The sequence below is a fragment of the Pongo abelii genome, chromosome X (assembly GCF_028885655.2).
Source record: "Pongo abelii isolate AG06213 chromosome X, NHGRI_mPonAbe1-v2.0_pri, whole genome shotgun sequence".
Lineage (NCBI taxonomy): Eukaryota > Metazoa > Chordata > Mammalia > Primates > Hominidae > Pongo > Pongo abelii.
The window spans coordinates 109,835,941-109,852,414 of record NC_072008.2 but is presented as its reverse complement, the minus strand read 5'-3'; the positions used below and the strand labels follow the sequence as shown (position 1 = coordinate 109,852,414).

At 41.6% G+C, this 16,474-nt stretch overlaps 1 protein-coding gene across 4 annotated transcripts; it reads left to right on the top strand.

Moving 5' to 3' along the window:
- Positions 1-2,616: 2,616 nt before the first annotated feature.
- LOC100450132 (thymosin beta-15A) lies at positions 2,617-14,181 on the top strand. 4 transcript variants are annotated; one of them, XM_063721251.1, is made up of 4 exons: positions 2,617-2,696; positions 4,682-4,799; positions 5,077-5,193; positions 6,098-7,494. In XM_063721251.1, the coding sequence occupies exons 3-4, from the start codon at positions 5,094-5,096 to the stop codon at positions 6,133-6,135; spliced, it is 138 nt and encodes a 45-aa protein (XP_063577321.1). In that variant the 5' UTR covers positions 2,617-2,696; positions 4,682-4,799; positions 5,077-5,093; the 3' UTR covers positions 6,136-7,494. The 4 variants fall into 4 exon arrangements, with proteins under 4 accessions (XP_063577321.1, XP_009235141.1, XP_054400881.1 ...); XM_009236866.3 differs by lacking the exon at positions 4,682-4,799 and adding an exon at positions 13,741-14,181 and having other exon boundaries at positions 2,622-2,696; positions 6,098-12,513; XM_054544906.2 differs by lacking the exons at positions 2,617-2,696; positions 4,682-4,799 and adding exons at positions 2,715-2,853; positions 13,741-14,180 and having other exon boundaries at positions 6,098-12,513.
- The last annotated feature ends 2,293 nt before the right edge of the window (positions 14,182-16,474 follow it).

Here is a 16,474-nt window from a genome sequence, read left to right as displayed (position 1 = left end):
GTCATAGACTGGATAAATAAAATGTGGTATATATACAGCATGGGATACTATGCAGTCATAGAAAAGAAAGAGATCATGTCTTTTGCAGGAACATGGATGGAGCTGGAGACCATTACCCTTAGCAAACTCTAACGCAGGAACAGAAAACCAGATACCGCAGGAACAGAAAACCAGATACCGCATGTTCTCATTTGTAAGTGGGAGTTAAATGATGAGAACACATGGATACAGAGGGGAACAACACACACTGAGACCTCTCAGGGGGTGGAGGGTGGGAGGATGGAGAGGATCAGGAAAAACATCTAATGGGTGTTAGGCTCAATATCTGGGTGATGAAATAATCTGTAGAAAATACCCGTGACACAGTTTACCTATGCAACAAACCTGCACATGTACCCCTGAACTTAAAAGTTAAAAAAAATACGCTGGAAGCTACACATCACATTCAGGATAGGACTACCCCTGGGGAAGAGGGAAGGTGACTGGAAATGGAGCGAAGGTGAAGGAAACCTCAATCTTTTTCTGTAAAGTTTTCATTCCTTAAAAGAAAGACAAAGTAAATATACCTAAATGTTGACAACATTGAAATCTGAGTAGTGAAAACACTGGTGTTTATTATATTTAATGCCAAGGACATTGTAGGTACTCAATATTATTTGTTGAATGAGTATGCTTTTCTGTTTTAAAAGTTTCTCCAACAAACATACACAATTCTCAAATTAACAGAAAGTGCTACAAGAGCAAAGAAAAGGAATGAAGTGAGGTGGGGAAGGCTTGAGAAATCCTTGTGGAAAGAGTGATTTCTGATCTATACAGACCTATACCACCATACATAGGGTGCAAGCTAAAGACATAGTTCTACCTCCATCTTACCTTAATGCTCTAAGGTTCTGGATAAGCATCCAGAAAATGATCTTGAACATTTAGTCCTTTCTTTTTTTTTTTTTTTTTTTTTTTTTATTCTTTTTTTAAACTTTTATTTTAGGTTCAAAGGTGCATGTGCAGGTTTGTTATATACATAAACTCACGTCACAGGGGTTTGTTGTACAGATGATTTTGTCACGCAGACACTAGATGCAGTACTCAATAGATATTTTTTTTCTGATCCTCTTCCTCCTCCCGCCATCCACCCTCAAGTAGGCCCCAGTGTCTGTTGTTCCACTCTTAGTGTCCATGTGTTCTCATCATTTAGCTCTCACATGTAAGTGGGAATATACTGTATTTGGTTTTCTGTTCCTGCATTAGTTTGTTAACGATAATGGCCTCCAGCTACATCCATGTTCCTCAAAAGGACATGATCTCGTTCTTTTTTATGGCTGTACATTTCAGGTGAAAGGTATCCTTTTGGCTCAATTGCATGCATTTTCTTTCTGACTCTCAGTGAACTTGGAGGGTATAAAGACAAAGCAAATGTCCCAGAAGGAAGTAGACGTATGCAGTTTCATAGTTCATCTATGCACACAATCCAGATACGTTGAAGTTTTATCTTAGGGACAAATAAATTCATAAAATTAATTTGATTCTGCAGGCAAGTTGGCTACTGCAGTACACTTAGAATTCAGGACAGAGAGACATAAACAACAAGGCTTGAGTTTAACTTTCTATGAAACGCTTGTTGAGATTCAAATATTGTATGTTAGTTTCAAATAACAGGTTTCTAGGGTTGTTAGATTAAAAATTGTGCCTGAATTACATTTGCATCTTTTTGGCTACATTTTCTTCTCTTTTTCACATGAAAATAATGGCAAATAATCTCTCCATTTCTTTAACAACCCCAGAGAATCTCAATTTTTCTTTTTTTTTTTTTTCTTTTATTATTATTATTATTATTATACTTTAGGTTTTATGGTACATGTGCGCAATGTGCAGGTAAGTTACATATGTATACATGTGCCATACTGGTGCGCTGCACCCACCAACTCGTCAGCTAGCATTAGGTATATCTCCCAATGCTATCCCTCCCCCCTCCCCCTTTCAAGTAAATACCGGATCCTCAATTTTCTCTTCCAGCAGACACTGGGTGGTGCTATTGTCCAAAAATTCCTCCCTGTCACAGATTTATTACTTCAATCTATAGACATCTCCATAACCAATGTGTCTTGTGGGTCAAAGTGCTGGGGATTAGGGATACAAAGGTGAATAGCCTTAGTTGTTCTGTGATTATTATAAACTGATTGCTATAGTGTTCAGTGGCCGAGAAAGTTGCAAATGTGAGTTTTACATTTCATAGGAGAGCACCACTGTCATAGAAATGTCCAGTTGTAGGGGTGAATGGCCCTGAACCACCCACCCTTACCATGAGCACCCCTACTCCACGACCTGGCCAAGGATTAGAGCAGACAACACCGAGGCCCACTTCCAACCTACTGTTAGGTTGTCATAGCGTCCTTAGGCCCCAATGGCTATAAAAAGCTGAGAGAGCCTAAATACCGGTCATTCGGCTTGGACTTCAGTGTTCCAAATGTTCTAAGCTCCCTGGGCAAGATATGTCTGCTTATTGCAGAGGCCTCTGTTATTGTGAAAGAGTGAGGGTACTTAGGATGAAGGGAATGTGGACCCTCAGGACTAAAGCAGTGGGAGAGGCCCGGGAGGTGGGGCCTGGGGAGGCGGGGTCTGCTCTGACGTCACCAAGCCCCTGATCGTAGAGGAGATGGTGGGCGCAGGCTCTGGAGGCTCAAGCGGAAGAGGGGAAAGAGGTGAGTCCGGCAACCCTCGGCCAATCAGACGGCTGGGGCAGAGCCTGCTGGGGGGAGCTTCGCGCTGCAGGGCTCTGCGCGGGAACGCTAACCTGGTCCGGAGTGAGCCTGGGTCTAAGCCCCGCGGACAGTTTTTCACGAGTCTTATAGCCTTCGGGTGAGCACCTGCGGCCTCGCAGGAGCCAGAGGACCATGGGGACGGGGAGGCGTCCGGGTCGTGAGGCGGAGGATGCTGCGCCTTCGGGAGCCAGAGGGGCCGGGGTTGGGACTGGCGCTTCGCGTCTGCGCCGCCGCCCGGCGCGGCGAGTCCGCGCCTTTGTCTTCCCCGGGCGCCGCCTTCGGCGTGCGATGTCGAGCCCTGCCGGGGGCCGGTCCTGGGAACAAGACCCGGGGGTGGGGGGTAGGGGCGGACCCTTAAAGTGGCCCGTCCGCGGTAGCTGCAGGTCAGAGGCTTCGAGGATGAGGAGTTTGGGGCCCCCCGGAATGGGCCCTCTGGGGCTGGGCCCTCATTCCCTTCCCTCCCGTGGCCGTTAGGCTGGGCGCCAGACAACGCTAATAGTTATATGAAAAAGTATGCACTGCTATCCCTCCCCCCTCCCCTCACCCCACAACAGTCCCCGAAGTGTGATGTTCCCCTTCCTTTGTCCATGTGTTCTCATTGTTCAGTTCCCACCTATGAGTGAGAATATGCGGTGTTTGGTTTTTTGTTCTTGCGATAGTTTACTGAGAATGATGATTTCCAATTTCATCCATGTCCCTACAAAGGACATGAACTCATCATTTTTTATGGCTGCATAGTATTCCAGGGTGTATATGTGCCACATTTTCTTAATCCAGTCTATCATTGTTGGACATTTGGGTTGGTTCCAAGTCTTTGCTATTGTGAATAATGCTGCAATAAACATACACGCACCAGCATGGCACATGTATACATACGTAACTTACCTGCACGTTGTGCACATGTACCATAGAGCCTAAAGTATAATAATAATAATAATAATAATAATAATAATAATAATAATAAAGAAAAAAAGAAAAAAAAAGAAAAAGTATGCAAACTGCTTCTGACAGACTGGCCTATGCGCCCGGCCCTGCTATTATTTATTTGTTAGTTCCAGTTTCCCAGCTCGGAGCTTGGCGTCTGATCGCTTGGCAGAGGAGGGTCTTAGGGCAACCTCGACGGGATGGAGGCATGTTCGACACTTCTGGCTGCTTGGAGGCCTCTCCATTCTACCCCAGGGACTAGACGAAGTGTGTTATTCCACCAGGGTGGGGCCGGGCTCGCTCATGAGAGCTCTGCCTTCCGATTTCTGGGATATCCTATTGTCTTTTTTGGACAAACTCAGGACGCTCACAGGGCACCAGGCATTTCATCAAGTCCATAGCCACGGACCTCTGAGTCTCATCTCCTTGCCTGTCTCTTTGCAGAGAAAACATGGTGAAAGAAGACTCACTTCTATTTGGTTTATCCCATTCTGCTGAAGTCGTGGGTCTGATCCTAGTTAGCTGTCTCTTCTTACAACGTTTACAAACCAGTGCCACAAGGAGCTATTATGAGGCGTGTATTGTAGTGTCTTAATGTACTGTCGTCTTTGGGGATTTAAAATAGAAAGAAATTAGTACAACTTATGCCACTCTGTTTTGTGTGCTGCTCCCCATTTCTCAAGAAAAACGCCAAAAACCAAAAGTAATTTAATAGAAAGTGAAGATGCTCAAATAGTGCTATCTCCTGTTACAAAATCATTACCTGTTTAAAGCCAGTCTTTATTTTTTCTTCTATCCCTATCTGCTCTTGTGCTTCTATCACCTCAGTTTTACTCTTGCTGTGATTTTAAGAGTCGGACATATTGGCTCCGGGTTTCTAGGGCATCTTGGTTTCTAGTGCGTTCTGATGTAGTGGCATTTACTGCCTATCAGAAACGGGCTAATGATGTGGAGTTGAAATTATTCTAACAAAAATATAACTTTTTTTTTTTTTTTGATAGAGGCTTGCTCTGTTGCGCAGGCTGGAGTGCGGTGGTGTGATCTTGGCTCACTACAAGCTCCCTCTCCCGGGTTCAAGCAATTCTCCTGCCTCAGCCTCCCGAGTAACTGGGATTACAGGTGCGTGCCACCATGCCCGGCTAATTTTTGTATTTTTAGTAGAGACGGGGTTTCACCATGTTGGCCAGGCTGGTCTCGAATTCCTGACCTCCAGTGATCCACCCACCTCGGCCTCCCAAAGTGCTGGGATTATCTAAGATCTGTTGCTGTTTTTCTGTTAAAAATAAGCAGGTAGAATATACATTGATAGGAACTGTGAAATTTTTTGCTTGTGACCCATTAGTCCGAAGATAGTTCTGCCATGTACGTTTTCTTAAACATGTTTTTTTCTTTTCAGGCTTTCTTCTAATCAAGATGAGTGATAAACCAGACTTGTCAGAAGTGGAGAAGTTTGACAGGTCAAAACTGAAGAAAACTAATACTGAAGAAAAAAATACTCTTCCTTCAAAGGAAAGTAAGTCATGGGGGATTCTAATGGAAACAAACAATAGAGAAAGTTAATACGTTCACTAAATAAACCTATCTTCTAGTAAATTTTTGATGCAAAGTAAGCAGTAATTAGAGTACCATGGTATTTAATGCAGCAGTTAAAACTATCAAGTAGTTTTCTTCTGGTTCTCACATGATGGGCCCAATAGTGATGGGGGAATAAAAAACTAGTTTCTTTTTGGAAAATTATTAAAAACCACGTTAAAACCAATCTTGGGATATTGGATGTAGCACTAAAAAACACTAGTTTTTGTCTACTTTTGGGTATTTGGCATTTTTCTGCATTTAGAAATTTGAGTCCATACTATTATCCCTGAAGAACCCTGTAGACTCAGCAGTTTTGGCCTTCTATATGTGATGACAAGATAAGGTGAGACAACAAATTTAGATCTTGGTATACTCAAAGCTCTCAGATTCAAGGGATCGGTTTTGCCCTCTGGAGTTAGAGCCTGCTGGAGAAACTCTAAGCATATTCACAAAAGCCGAGGGGCACTTTTTGTTATGTCACTTTTATTTGAGAGTGGCAGCATTAGTTAAAATTATCTGAAAGTGTATAATTTCCTAACTGTATAGTGATAGATAAATCTGAAGAAAGTGCTTCACTTACTCCTCTGTCTTGAATAGTCTGAAAAAATGACAACAGCATTTGGAAAAACAAACCCTACAGTTGATGTAGTTTCTAATGAATGTTCAGGTGGTTAAGTGCACATGCATGCATGCACACACCCCACTGTGAGTTTTTTGGTTAATGCCTTGGCATTCTAAATTTAAAGCAGCCTTCAATGACTTACAAAGAGCTCTTTTGGAAGAAGCTGAACTTAGTCTTAGGAAAATTCTTTTGTAATTTTTTGTTTCTTTTTTCCCCCCAGCTATCCAGCAGGAGAAAGAGTGTGTTCAAACATCGTAAAATGGGGATCTCCTCCAAAGAGCATATTTCAACATTGCCTGACAGTCTTGGTTTTAGGCTTGTTTTTTTGTAAACCTATGTGTTTGTAAAGATTTCAGGCATCTTCTGATTTCTTCTTAACTGTTTTCCCTGGCTAAGGTAGTGTTTCCTTAAGTTCCATTTCAAATTTCCCATTGGTATGTAAATTCCAAATGGCAGATGCTGTCAATAATCTTGCCATGGATGACCTTTGTATGTTTAGTCCTTGCATCTCATACAGGATAAGCCAATTTTAACCTTCTACAATGGATGCCTCAATTGTTTCATAATCTTCATGAAGATGCATCCTTTGGCAGCTTCTTATAGTTTATTTTCACTTCCAATGTAGCAATAAAATAATAAATATAATAGTTATCATGTGACTCTTGTGGTTCATTCTGATAGGTAGTCTAAGGAATGAAAAGTACACAAAGCTACCCTTTCAGCCAAACAAAATGATTGAAGGAAAACTTTTAGCAGATTATTCCTGGGGGGAAATACTCAATTCTGTCCAGGTCCAGTGGGTCCTGACTTGGGGGTGGTAGGTGCTTTTTCTTTAGAGTTGGAATCACAGAGTTAAGAGAACCTTGGGAGAGAAGGTCATGTGGACTAATCTCCTTATTGCAGAATGGAGAAATGAAAACAGGGTCTGATGTGATCTGCTCAAGGTGAATAAGGGCTGGAGTTCAAGCTGGGCTCTCTTGCCTTCTGGAAAGTATTTTTCAGCTTAATGGGAGTTAACATCCAAGACTGAAGTTGGATGGAGAAAGGGGCAGGAGGCACTTGCTAACAAACCCCATATTAAGCACATTACATCTTCTAATGACCTGTAGCACTGAACTTCTGGTATGATTTTTTCTACTGAACAGAATTTGCTATTTTATGAACTAAACATTTCTGGTGTTCATGGTGAGCATAAATGCTATGGATGAATTTTGTCACCTGTGACCCCCCGATTAATATGTTGAAGCCCTAATCCTTAGTGTGATTGTACCTTCAGATAGGTTGTTTCAGAGGTAATTTAGGTTATGAAGTGATAACGGTCAGGGCCTCATCCAATAGGACCGTGGCCTTATAAGGAGAGAGAGAGAGAACAGTCTGAAACATGTGAGGACACAGCAAGAAGGTGGCTGTCTACAAGCCAGGAAGAGAACCCTCACCAGAATGTGACTGTGCTGGACGTTGACTTGAGATTTCTAGAATCTAGAACTGTGAGCAACTAAATTTTTGTTGTTTAAGTCACCTAGTCTATAGTATTTTGTTATGGTAGCCCGAGCTAATACAATAAGGAATATGTATAAATGCATGCAATTTAATTCCTGCCTTTAAATAATACTTTTATCCCTTTTAAAAAATTATTTTATTTCATTTTTATGAGACAGGGTCTTGCTCTGTCACCTAGGCTAGAGTGCAGTGGTACAATCATAGCTCCTGGGTTCAAGCAATTCTCCTGCCTCAGCCTCCCGAGTAACTGGGATTACAGGTGCGTGCCACCATGCCCGGCTAATTTTTGTATTTTTGACCTCCTGGGCTCAAGCAATCCTCCCACCCCAGCCTCCCTAGTACCTGGGACTACAGGCACATGCCACCACACCCAGCTAATCTTTCTGATTATTAGTAGAGATGAGATCTTGCTATGTTGCCCAGGCTGGTCTTGAACTCCTGGGCTCAAGCAATCTGCCTGCCTCAGCCTCCCAAAGTGCTGGGATTATAGGCATGAGCTACCATGCCCAGCCTACTTTAATCACGTGTATAAAAACAAATCACTTATAATCCCACCAATTAGAAGTATTAACCATCCAGACTTGTGATCTGTTAATGTACATATCTTCCTACAAAGACGGATTATACCATTCATACCTATTTTCAACCTCAAATATTATCTTACCTCCCCATTTCTAAGGGCTCACATTCTTAAATAATCAGTGGGATTACATGAAGTGGAAGCTGTTTTCTCTGCTATAGCTTAAAGTTTTGAAATCAAAATGGTAGGTAGGTCAACTTTGATCAAGTGCCAATGAGGTGACACAGTCCCAGGGCTTAGTGTAGCCAGAGGATTTGAGCCTTGGAAGTAACCATGTTAGTCTCCAGTACCTTATCTCCTGCCTGAGGCAATTGTCCAGTAGAGTTGCTCAGCCCCTTGCAGTGATATGCTGCTTACATTGTGTCCAAACGTGCCTCCCTGTAGCTTCTATCCAATAGTCCTGGGATTGTGTGCTGGAGACCTAGAGAGGGTAGTTAATCCATCCTTCAGAATTTGAAGTCAGCTGTTGTGTGCCTGTCCCTATGTCTCCAAGTCTTCTGCAGCTGACTATTCTCAGATCCTTCAGACCCAAATTACATACACGGGAAACCATCCTGGTTGCAGATCTGCTCAGATTTGCTAATTATCAGGTCTCTGAATCCTGATAATGATCCTATCATCCAACACATTTGCTCCCCTTTCTGTGTTGTCATTTGCAAATGTGATAAAGATGCTATTTATCTATGACAGGTTCAGCAACCTCTTCATTTGCACACTAATGAAGCTCAAAGGAAAGCATGAACATTGTCAGGTGACCTGAGGTTGAACAATAACTCCTAGTTAGTTGCATCTGGTAGCCATCCTTTTCATTGAAGTCTTGATTTGTACCCTGGATAGTGTAAGTGTTAAACTGAGTGGGAGCAGATGAGAAGTGTGTGGCGGGAGGTGAAAGACATGTAATTACTAAGTGAATACTCATACAGAAATGAGATGGGAAAAACTGCAGTTGCTCATCTGCAGTAGTTTTGCCCTACGTTTCTCAAATATTTAATGTTGGGCTACTCTTTTAGTCACTAGGTTTACTTCTCTTTTCAATCAGGGGGAGATTTTTTTCCAAATAAGCAAAGACTGAGATTTAGGTCCCTGAATCCATCTATTATCTGCAAAACTGGCAGTTCCAGGGCTTTGTTGTAGCAGTTGCATTTATATGGAAAGGAAAAGGCTGAAGTTAAATGATTGTCTTCTTTTATGCATCTACATCCTTTGGTAATCACTGGTCAGTGGCTTTACGCCTTTATTCTGTCAGTGTACATAGGCAGATATGACTTTAATTACTAAGAACAGAAAAGGATGAAATGTCAGAAAGAAAAAATATACTGAAAATTAAAAGAGAAAAATCTGCCAAATAAAACTTCATGCCTAATTCATCTTTGCAAAGGGTAAAAAAGTTTCATTTAGTATCATGGCTTAAAATTCCCATGAAACTGTGCAGGCCAGTGAGTTTTATAAACACTCTTAGAATTTAACCAATGCATATTCATACCTAAAAAGAATATCTTGCCTTTGGAGTCTTAAATGTGTAGAAATATGTTTGATTCTTGCCTTAGTAATATTCCCCTGTTTGAACTTGGGCAAGTGACAATCTTTTGTGGTTCAGATTCTTCCTCCATAAAAATGGAGATAATAACATTACTTCACAGAGATCTTGTGAAAGGTAATTTAAGTGTTCTCTGTAAATCACTTAGAACAATGCCTGGCACAGTCGCCAGTCAGTGGTGACTCTTTTTATTACTATAGCAATGCCTGGTTTAATTGACACCAACCAGTATGAGTGTCGGCTATATGGGTGGTAATGAAAGAGAGTGCAATAAACTGGCAAGATCAGAAGTAGGGTAAGTTCATTCAATCTTCTGGTTAATACGTGCCACGTGGACTCTACCAATGTTCAAGGGATTGCTATTTTCAGTAATAATAATTGTAATTAGTCTTCGGCTTTACCATTGAACTGAATATGTTGTTGTCCCCAGTCATATCAAATGGTGATGAAACATCTCTAAAGAGCCAGGAAAACTACTGACATAACTGTGTCGTCACTAACTAAATGCAAAGGTATTGATTAATGGAATCGTGAAAATGTCTAATATATAACTGGATGTTTTACGTGTGGAAACGGCACTCAGATGGGAACTTTCCCTCTAAAAGCCATATCCTCTTTTAGTTCTCTGGAACTGCACCTTTGTTTTACACTGAAGTCTGCACCTCCATGGTATGCAAACTGTTCACAGGAATAGTCTTTCCTCCAAATTCCGTTTCAGAGAACTTTTCTTCACAATATGATGCAAGAGGTAGGAGACATGCTTACTTACAGCTTTGGATTCATATTCTGAAATCACCACAATGACAATAAAATGAAAAATCAAACAAATAAATGAAAAGTAGACAAAAACTTAAAACTAATTTTCTCCTCAATTTACAAGGCTGAACAGCTAGAAGGGCATTTATTGGTTCAGGACTGGTCACCTGCTCACATTCTGAGCCAATGGCTGAGGCCCAGGGCTGAAGATACTTCATTAGTTGAGCCAGTGGAGAGTGGGGTTTGGGTGCTCTCATTGGATACTTCCATCCTAAGTGATGCATACTCAGAAGACATTAAGCTTTGCATTAAAAATGATTGTAGACTGGGAAATAATAGAATTAGAAAAATGTGAATGAGTTAGAGTCCTTAAGTTTCTCGGAAGCTTGAAAAGGGTGCTGTTCACTTAATTTTTGATTTAGCTATTTCTGCACTGTGGGTTTTTGTTATGTATTTAAATGAATTCTGTAATAGAGGTAATGTTGAAAAAAGATTGTATAAGGTCTGCTTGTTCCATTAGTAATGTTTGTCTCAGTTTGATGCTTGTGAATTGTTATTTAGAGCAGTAAACTATTTCTCTTATTTTTTGTGTGTAATGCGATTTAATTAATAACATTTCAGGTACAAATTTGTAATCACATTTATAAATGAGCTGCTCAGATTTTTTTTTTTTGTATGCATCCTTCAATGGGTATCAACATCATGTTATATTTTCTTGAAATAAGTTTTGTTGGCTGCACACAGTAGCTCATGCCTGTAATCCCAGCACCTTGGGAGGTCAAGGCAGGAGGAGAGTTTGAGTCCAGGAATTCGAGACCAGCCTGGGGAAACATGATGAAACCTGGTCTTTACAAAAAAAATACAAAAATTAGCCGGGCGTGATGGTGTGCGCCTCTAGTCCCAGCTACTCGGAGGCTGAGGTGGGAGAATAATTTGAACCCAAGAGGCAGAGGTTGCAGTGAGATGAGTTCGCGCTACTGCACTCCAGCCTGAGTGACAGAGCAAGACTCTGTCTTAAAAAAAAAAAAAATTCTCTTTAAACCGAGATCCATCTTATTAGCAATAAATCACCTGATCTTAAAAGTCTGACAGGAAACAACATTGGAATTTGGGATGGTACCTTCTTGGTGACCTCCATTTCTTCAATTCTTCTTAATCATTAAATCCTTGTTTGGTTCAATTTCTGGTATTTATGTTTTACATTTATGTATTTGAGAAATGTTTCTGAATGTATTATCATAGATTCTTGAAGGGTATTTTTTTAACTCCAAAATATTTCCAATTTCATAGATTCAATTTTTCTCCATAAGGAGGTTTCTTAGTGAATTGGGGTAATGTTTTCTTCACCCAACACCACTTATTCACCAACACTAACATTCAGAGTATTTTGGGGATCAAAATACTGTTAAGAAAACAATTTTAAATTTCGTACGTGTTTAAGGATTTGTAATATTTTTACAAGCATCTCAATTTCTGTTTGTGTTGTCTGCTTGGAGCCTGTGGTTTGGCCATTGTTCCTTATGCACATTCACTGAAGGTGTTGATCAGCACTGAAGATAGGAGCCAGACGGCCAGGTCCTTTGATGCCCAGGAGCCCTCGGCCACCATGTCAGGGAGTTCCTGCTCAATCCAGGGTGGCTTAGCCCAGAATAACAGTACATTCTGAGATGGGTGAGAAATGGTCCACAAGTGGCCACCGTCATTCCTCCGAAATAACGGACTTGGGCTCAGGAAGTCAAGCCCTCTTCAAGGAGCGCGAGCTGAAATTGCTAAACTTTGGGAGTTTTCAGTGACACCCTTCAAAGTGCTCACGGTGTGGCATGGATCAGCTGGGGAGAGCTGATACGGTTTTGCCCTGTTGGGTATCTATCTGTGTCCCCTTGTCTGAGGTAGGCAACCGGGGCCACTTAGGCCCGCAGATGCCCACTGTGATTGGTTGACATGATGCCAAGCAACAGGATCATCCAATCACCTTCAACGCAGGGAGGATTGCTGACGGTCTCCCTGGGTGACACTTCATCCAATCAGATGTCGAGTTGGCCTGTGACGTAGAGCCATGCAGCCATACCAAAGTGCCCCCCATTCCTAAATGGCCATTTTGATTAGTTATCTTTCTAGGTTATCATTATGGTGATATTATCAATGTCCTGATGTTTACCTTTTTCACTTTCATTCTGCTGCGAGTGGATAGAGGGATTTTCCAGAACTTCATTATGTGTGATACGGCAACAGAGAAAATGAATACGCTGATATAAGAAGCAAGGTAACCCTCCTAAACGAATTCAATATGTCTCCCATCACGAATTCATGTAAACAAGCAAATGAGGCCCAGTTACAGTGTACATACAGCTAAATAAAATTTTCAAGAATCCATTTATTTTCCAGCTTCCTCAACTCTGAGATCATTATTGCAATTCATTCTTTTTTCGCCCTGACGATGATCTTTTTATTTCCTTTTGAACAGAAAAACCTTCCTTACTTCGAGGAATGTGTCAGTAGGAGTAGGGAGTGTCCACGGAAACAGCTCATGCCCTAGTGTACAGTGGTGCAGCCAATGAGTGACCTGCAGTCTATGAGCAACAGTCATTGTCCCAATTTGGAGGGAGTGACCCAGGCTGAATCCACAAGAGCCTTTCTGTGATATTCAGCATGGCGATTCAAGGGGTGGCGGTGTGATTCTTTACCTGATATTTTAGTTTTCAGTGTTTGTAATCATGGTCATTTAAGGATATGAATTCAAAGCTAGGAGTAGTATATATTCCTTGCCCCTAGCATCAAGCTATTCAGAGCATTGTCAGCCATTAGGAGAAGTAAGATAATGCTTATTTCCTCAAGAGATTTGCATATTAATATTCATGTTAATGTTAATATGGCTACCTTTCATTGTGCTTTCTTCTGGGTCCCAAGTCTATGTATTTTTAGCATTTTTTTTCTATAAGTGTATTGCTGAATTTCAGAGCAGCTGGTGACTTTCCCATTGCTTTTCTTTTCAATGGATTTCCAGCTGCTCGAGTATGCGGACAAGAGAACATACTCTGGGACTGCAACCCATAGGAATTTATTATGTTGTTCCTTGAAGCTCAATATGTGGCCATTTTTGTCAAGTGTTTCCTGTGAATTTTCAAGCATCTTATAACCAACCCTTCTCCTTCATATTTAGAAACCAGTAAAGGATGGCATTCTCAGTCAAACCATGAAAAAAAAGCTGGACAAACGACAAATTCAAAGTTTTCCCGAGCCCATCAGAAGTGGGAAAGAACCACCCCAAAGGGCCCAACCCATAGCCACATAGATTATTCCACCTTTGACAGAGGACCGCTTGGTCAAGAGGGAAATGGGGGCAGGACAGGATAGTAGCCAGAGCTTCCCTGAGTAGTGTCGATTGGAAGTGGGGGAAGGTCACCTCCAGAGCTATACTTGGGATCCAAAGAGATAGGATATAGTATCAAGAATTCCCCTCAACGAGATTTGTTACTTTCTGATTTTCCAGAATATTAGAAAAATGTTATGAAAATAGTTGAAGAGAAATACTCACTGCACAAGGAGACCAAGAAAACCCCGCACGAAATCAGCCGCAACTAAATCCCTCTGGACGATGCCACCAAGTGGTCCTACATGTCCGGAACAACACTTTGAAAACCAAAGACGCTTTGCAGAACCCTCTTCCTTTCCAGAGACAAAGCTGTATACCTGGTCCAAAATACCACATCTCACTCAGTGATATTTCTAATTATACTGATTGTTTTGCTGTAAAGTGCCAATGTTTCTGTGAATTAAGACACATGAATAAATTTCTAAAGTTATCCTTGCATATCTGTGTAATTAGACAAGTCTTTTTGAGAAACCAAATCCATCGGGATATTTTCTGCTGGAGTGTGTGTTTTCCATTTGTAAATTCAGAAATGAAAGAGGAGCATTAGTAAAACAGGCTTAACCGTGAACTCTTATTGGGCTGTGGGGAGTGAAGAGTGAGGGGGTAAGGGGACTGACGCCAGTGAATTATAGGAAGAAAGACCAAAGGGGTGGTTTGATGTGAAGATCGGAGGAGGAAGCTCACACATTTGATATGGCATTTCATCGGGTGACTGAGAAAAAGGGGAACCTAGTGAGTAATCATGATGTAATGCTTTGGTTTAGAGGAAACACAAACGAAGGGAAACAGCTTTGCTGCCTAAACAACAAATAAGAAGTATCAATGTAGGGAAAATAGTATGAATGGGACAAACATAGTCCAGTCAAACATTTTGTCAGAATTTCCTGTAACATGAAGTTCATTTGAAAACATAAGTGAAGACCCAAACACAGTACAGAGAAAACCACATTAAAAAGTTTAAGGAACAATACCTATTCTAGTTTCTTTGTAATGGAATCTCACTTATTTAGATTTATCTAATTCTGCTCTTCTTCAGGCTAGAATCTTTTCTTTTTGAAAATCTTCATGACCTGCCTCTACGTATCATAGGGATGATGGAATGTTGTCTGATGGAGCAGCACAAGCTCCATTCGGATCCTTGTCAGCCAGTGAGGCACCTGCAGCTAAGGAGCCACAGCCCAATGTGTGATCAGGTGTCCCAGTCTTAACTAGTAAGAGTTAGTTGTCCAGGGATGTTCATTCGGAGTTGAAGGGGAAACCTGTGATTAGATAGGTGTGGTTCTTTGGATCTTCAATTGGTTGTATGCTTTTAATGCTGTTGATGCAGGTGTATTCTATTAGCTTTCTGGGGCCGCTGCAAAAATATTCCAGAGACTGGCTGACTTAAACACTATTTATTTCTTATCTCACAATTCTGGTTGCGAATTGTCGCCTTTTTATAAGGAGAACAATCCTGCTGGGTAGGGCCTACCATCATAACTTAACTTTAACCAGATGACCTGTGTAGAGACGCTCTCCAAATAAGGTCACATTCTAAAACACTGGGGGCCAGGACTTCTACCTGTGAATTTTAGGGAGACACAACTCCATCCATACTCGTACATCTTCTGCATCCACTCCCCTGCCCAAATTAATGTCCTCACATAGAAAATACATTCATTTCGTCACAACATTTTCAAAGCCTTAACCCACTCCAAAATCAGCTCTCCAACATCTCATCTGAATGTCTTCTATATCTGGAATGAGTGAGTCTCCAGGTATGACTCATGCTGAGGCAGGAATTCTCTCCACCACTGCATCTGTGAAGCTAGACAAGTTATTTGCTTCTGAAAGACAGTTGTGGGACTGGTACCAGATAGGGCTTATCATACCAAAAGCAGGAAATCAGAAAAACTACTGGAGTTTGTGGGCCCAAAGCACATTTGAAACCTAGTGGGGCAAATTCCGTTAGATTCTAAGGACAGAAAAGATTCTACTTGGGTCAATGCTCTGTCCTTCAGGCCCAATGGGTAACAGTTTTACACCCTAAGCCCTGGGCAGTGGGGTGGGGGCTCTCCCCCCAGCCTGAGCTGCTGCAGCCCATCCATCTGAAACCGAGGAGGTGGGACAAATGCCTGGAACTGAGGAGGTGACCTGTGATTCTGGGACCAAGAGAGAGATGGCCCAGTCCCCTAGTGCCATGCCCCTGGTTCTTGGGGGCTGTGATGGCCGTGCGGACTTTTGACCCAAATTTGGAGTCCTTCTTCCTTTCCTTACAAATGGAGTAATGTTCACAGCTGGGTACCTCAGTCAGTCCCTCTCTTGTCTGTACAATTCAGGAACTCTAACCGTCTCCTTTCATTTTGTCCCTTCTTTGTGCCATTCAGTCTAGTCTGGCAACATTTTTTCTATAAAATTCTCAAAACTTGTTGGCTTCCCATGGAATTCACACGGGCTCAGGCCATCAGACAAGAAGTTGTCTACAGATCTTTCTTGAATGCCCGTATCTCCCATATCTTAATTCCTAACTTCTGCAGAGATGGTTGATTGGATCCATGAGCCACATGCCTTACCTCTTTAAATAATGGTTTTCCAGGTGCACCCTTGCACCTGTTTCCAGAGTGGTATATCTGTACAGGTTGAGTACCTTCTGAATCATCAAATGCTGGCTTTTTTTTTCCTCGGTGCTTCCTTGGCTTGTCTTTTTTCTCTCCAGTTTACTACAAGGATCCACGAAAAACCAGATTAAATCCTAAATACTTTTCTGAATTTGTCAGTGTGGTGGCCAAGGGTCCCCCTGGCCTTCTTAATTTCATTGAAAAATCAGTTCGCAAAAGGCATATCATTAGGATACAAGGCATACCAACTTATT

Bases quoted from the DNA above. Each gene is read 5' to 3' on its own strand.
- LOC100450132 (XM_009236866.3), top strand. From the start codon at position 2,651: ATGGTGGGCGCAGGCTCTGGAGGCTCAAGCGGAAGAGGGGAAAGAG. The intron at 2,697-5,076 runs GTGAGTCCGGCA...TTTTCTTTTCAG, and splicing joins AAGCGGAAGAGGGGAAAGAG to GCTTTCTTCTAATCAAGATG. The intron at 5,194-6,097 runs GTAAGTCATGGG...TTTTCCCCCCAG, and splicing joins TACTCTTCCTTCAAAGGAAA to CTATCCAGCAGGAGAAAGAG.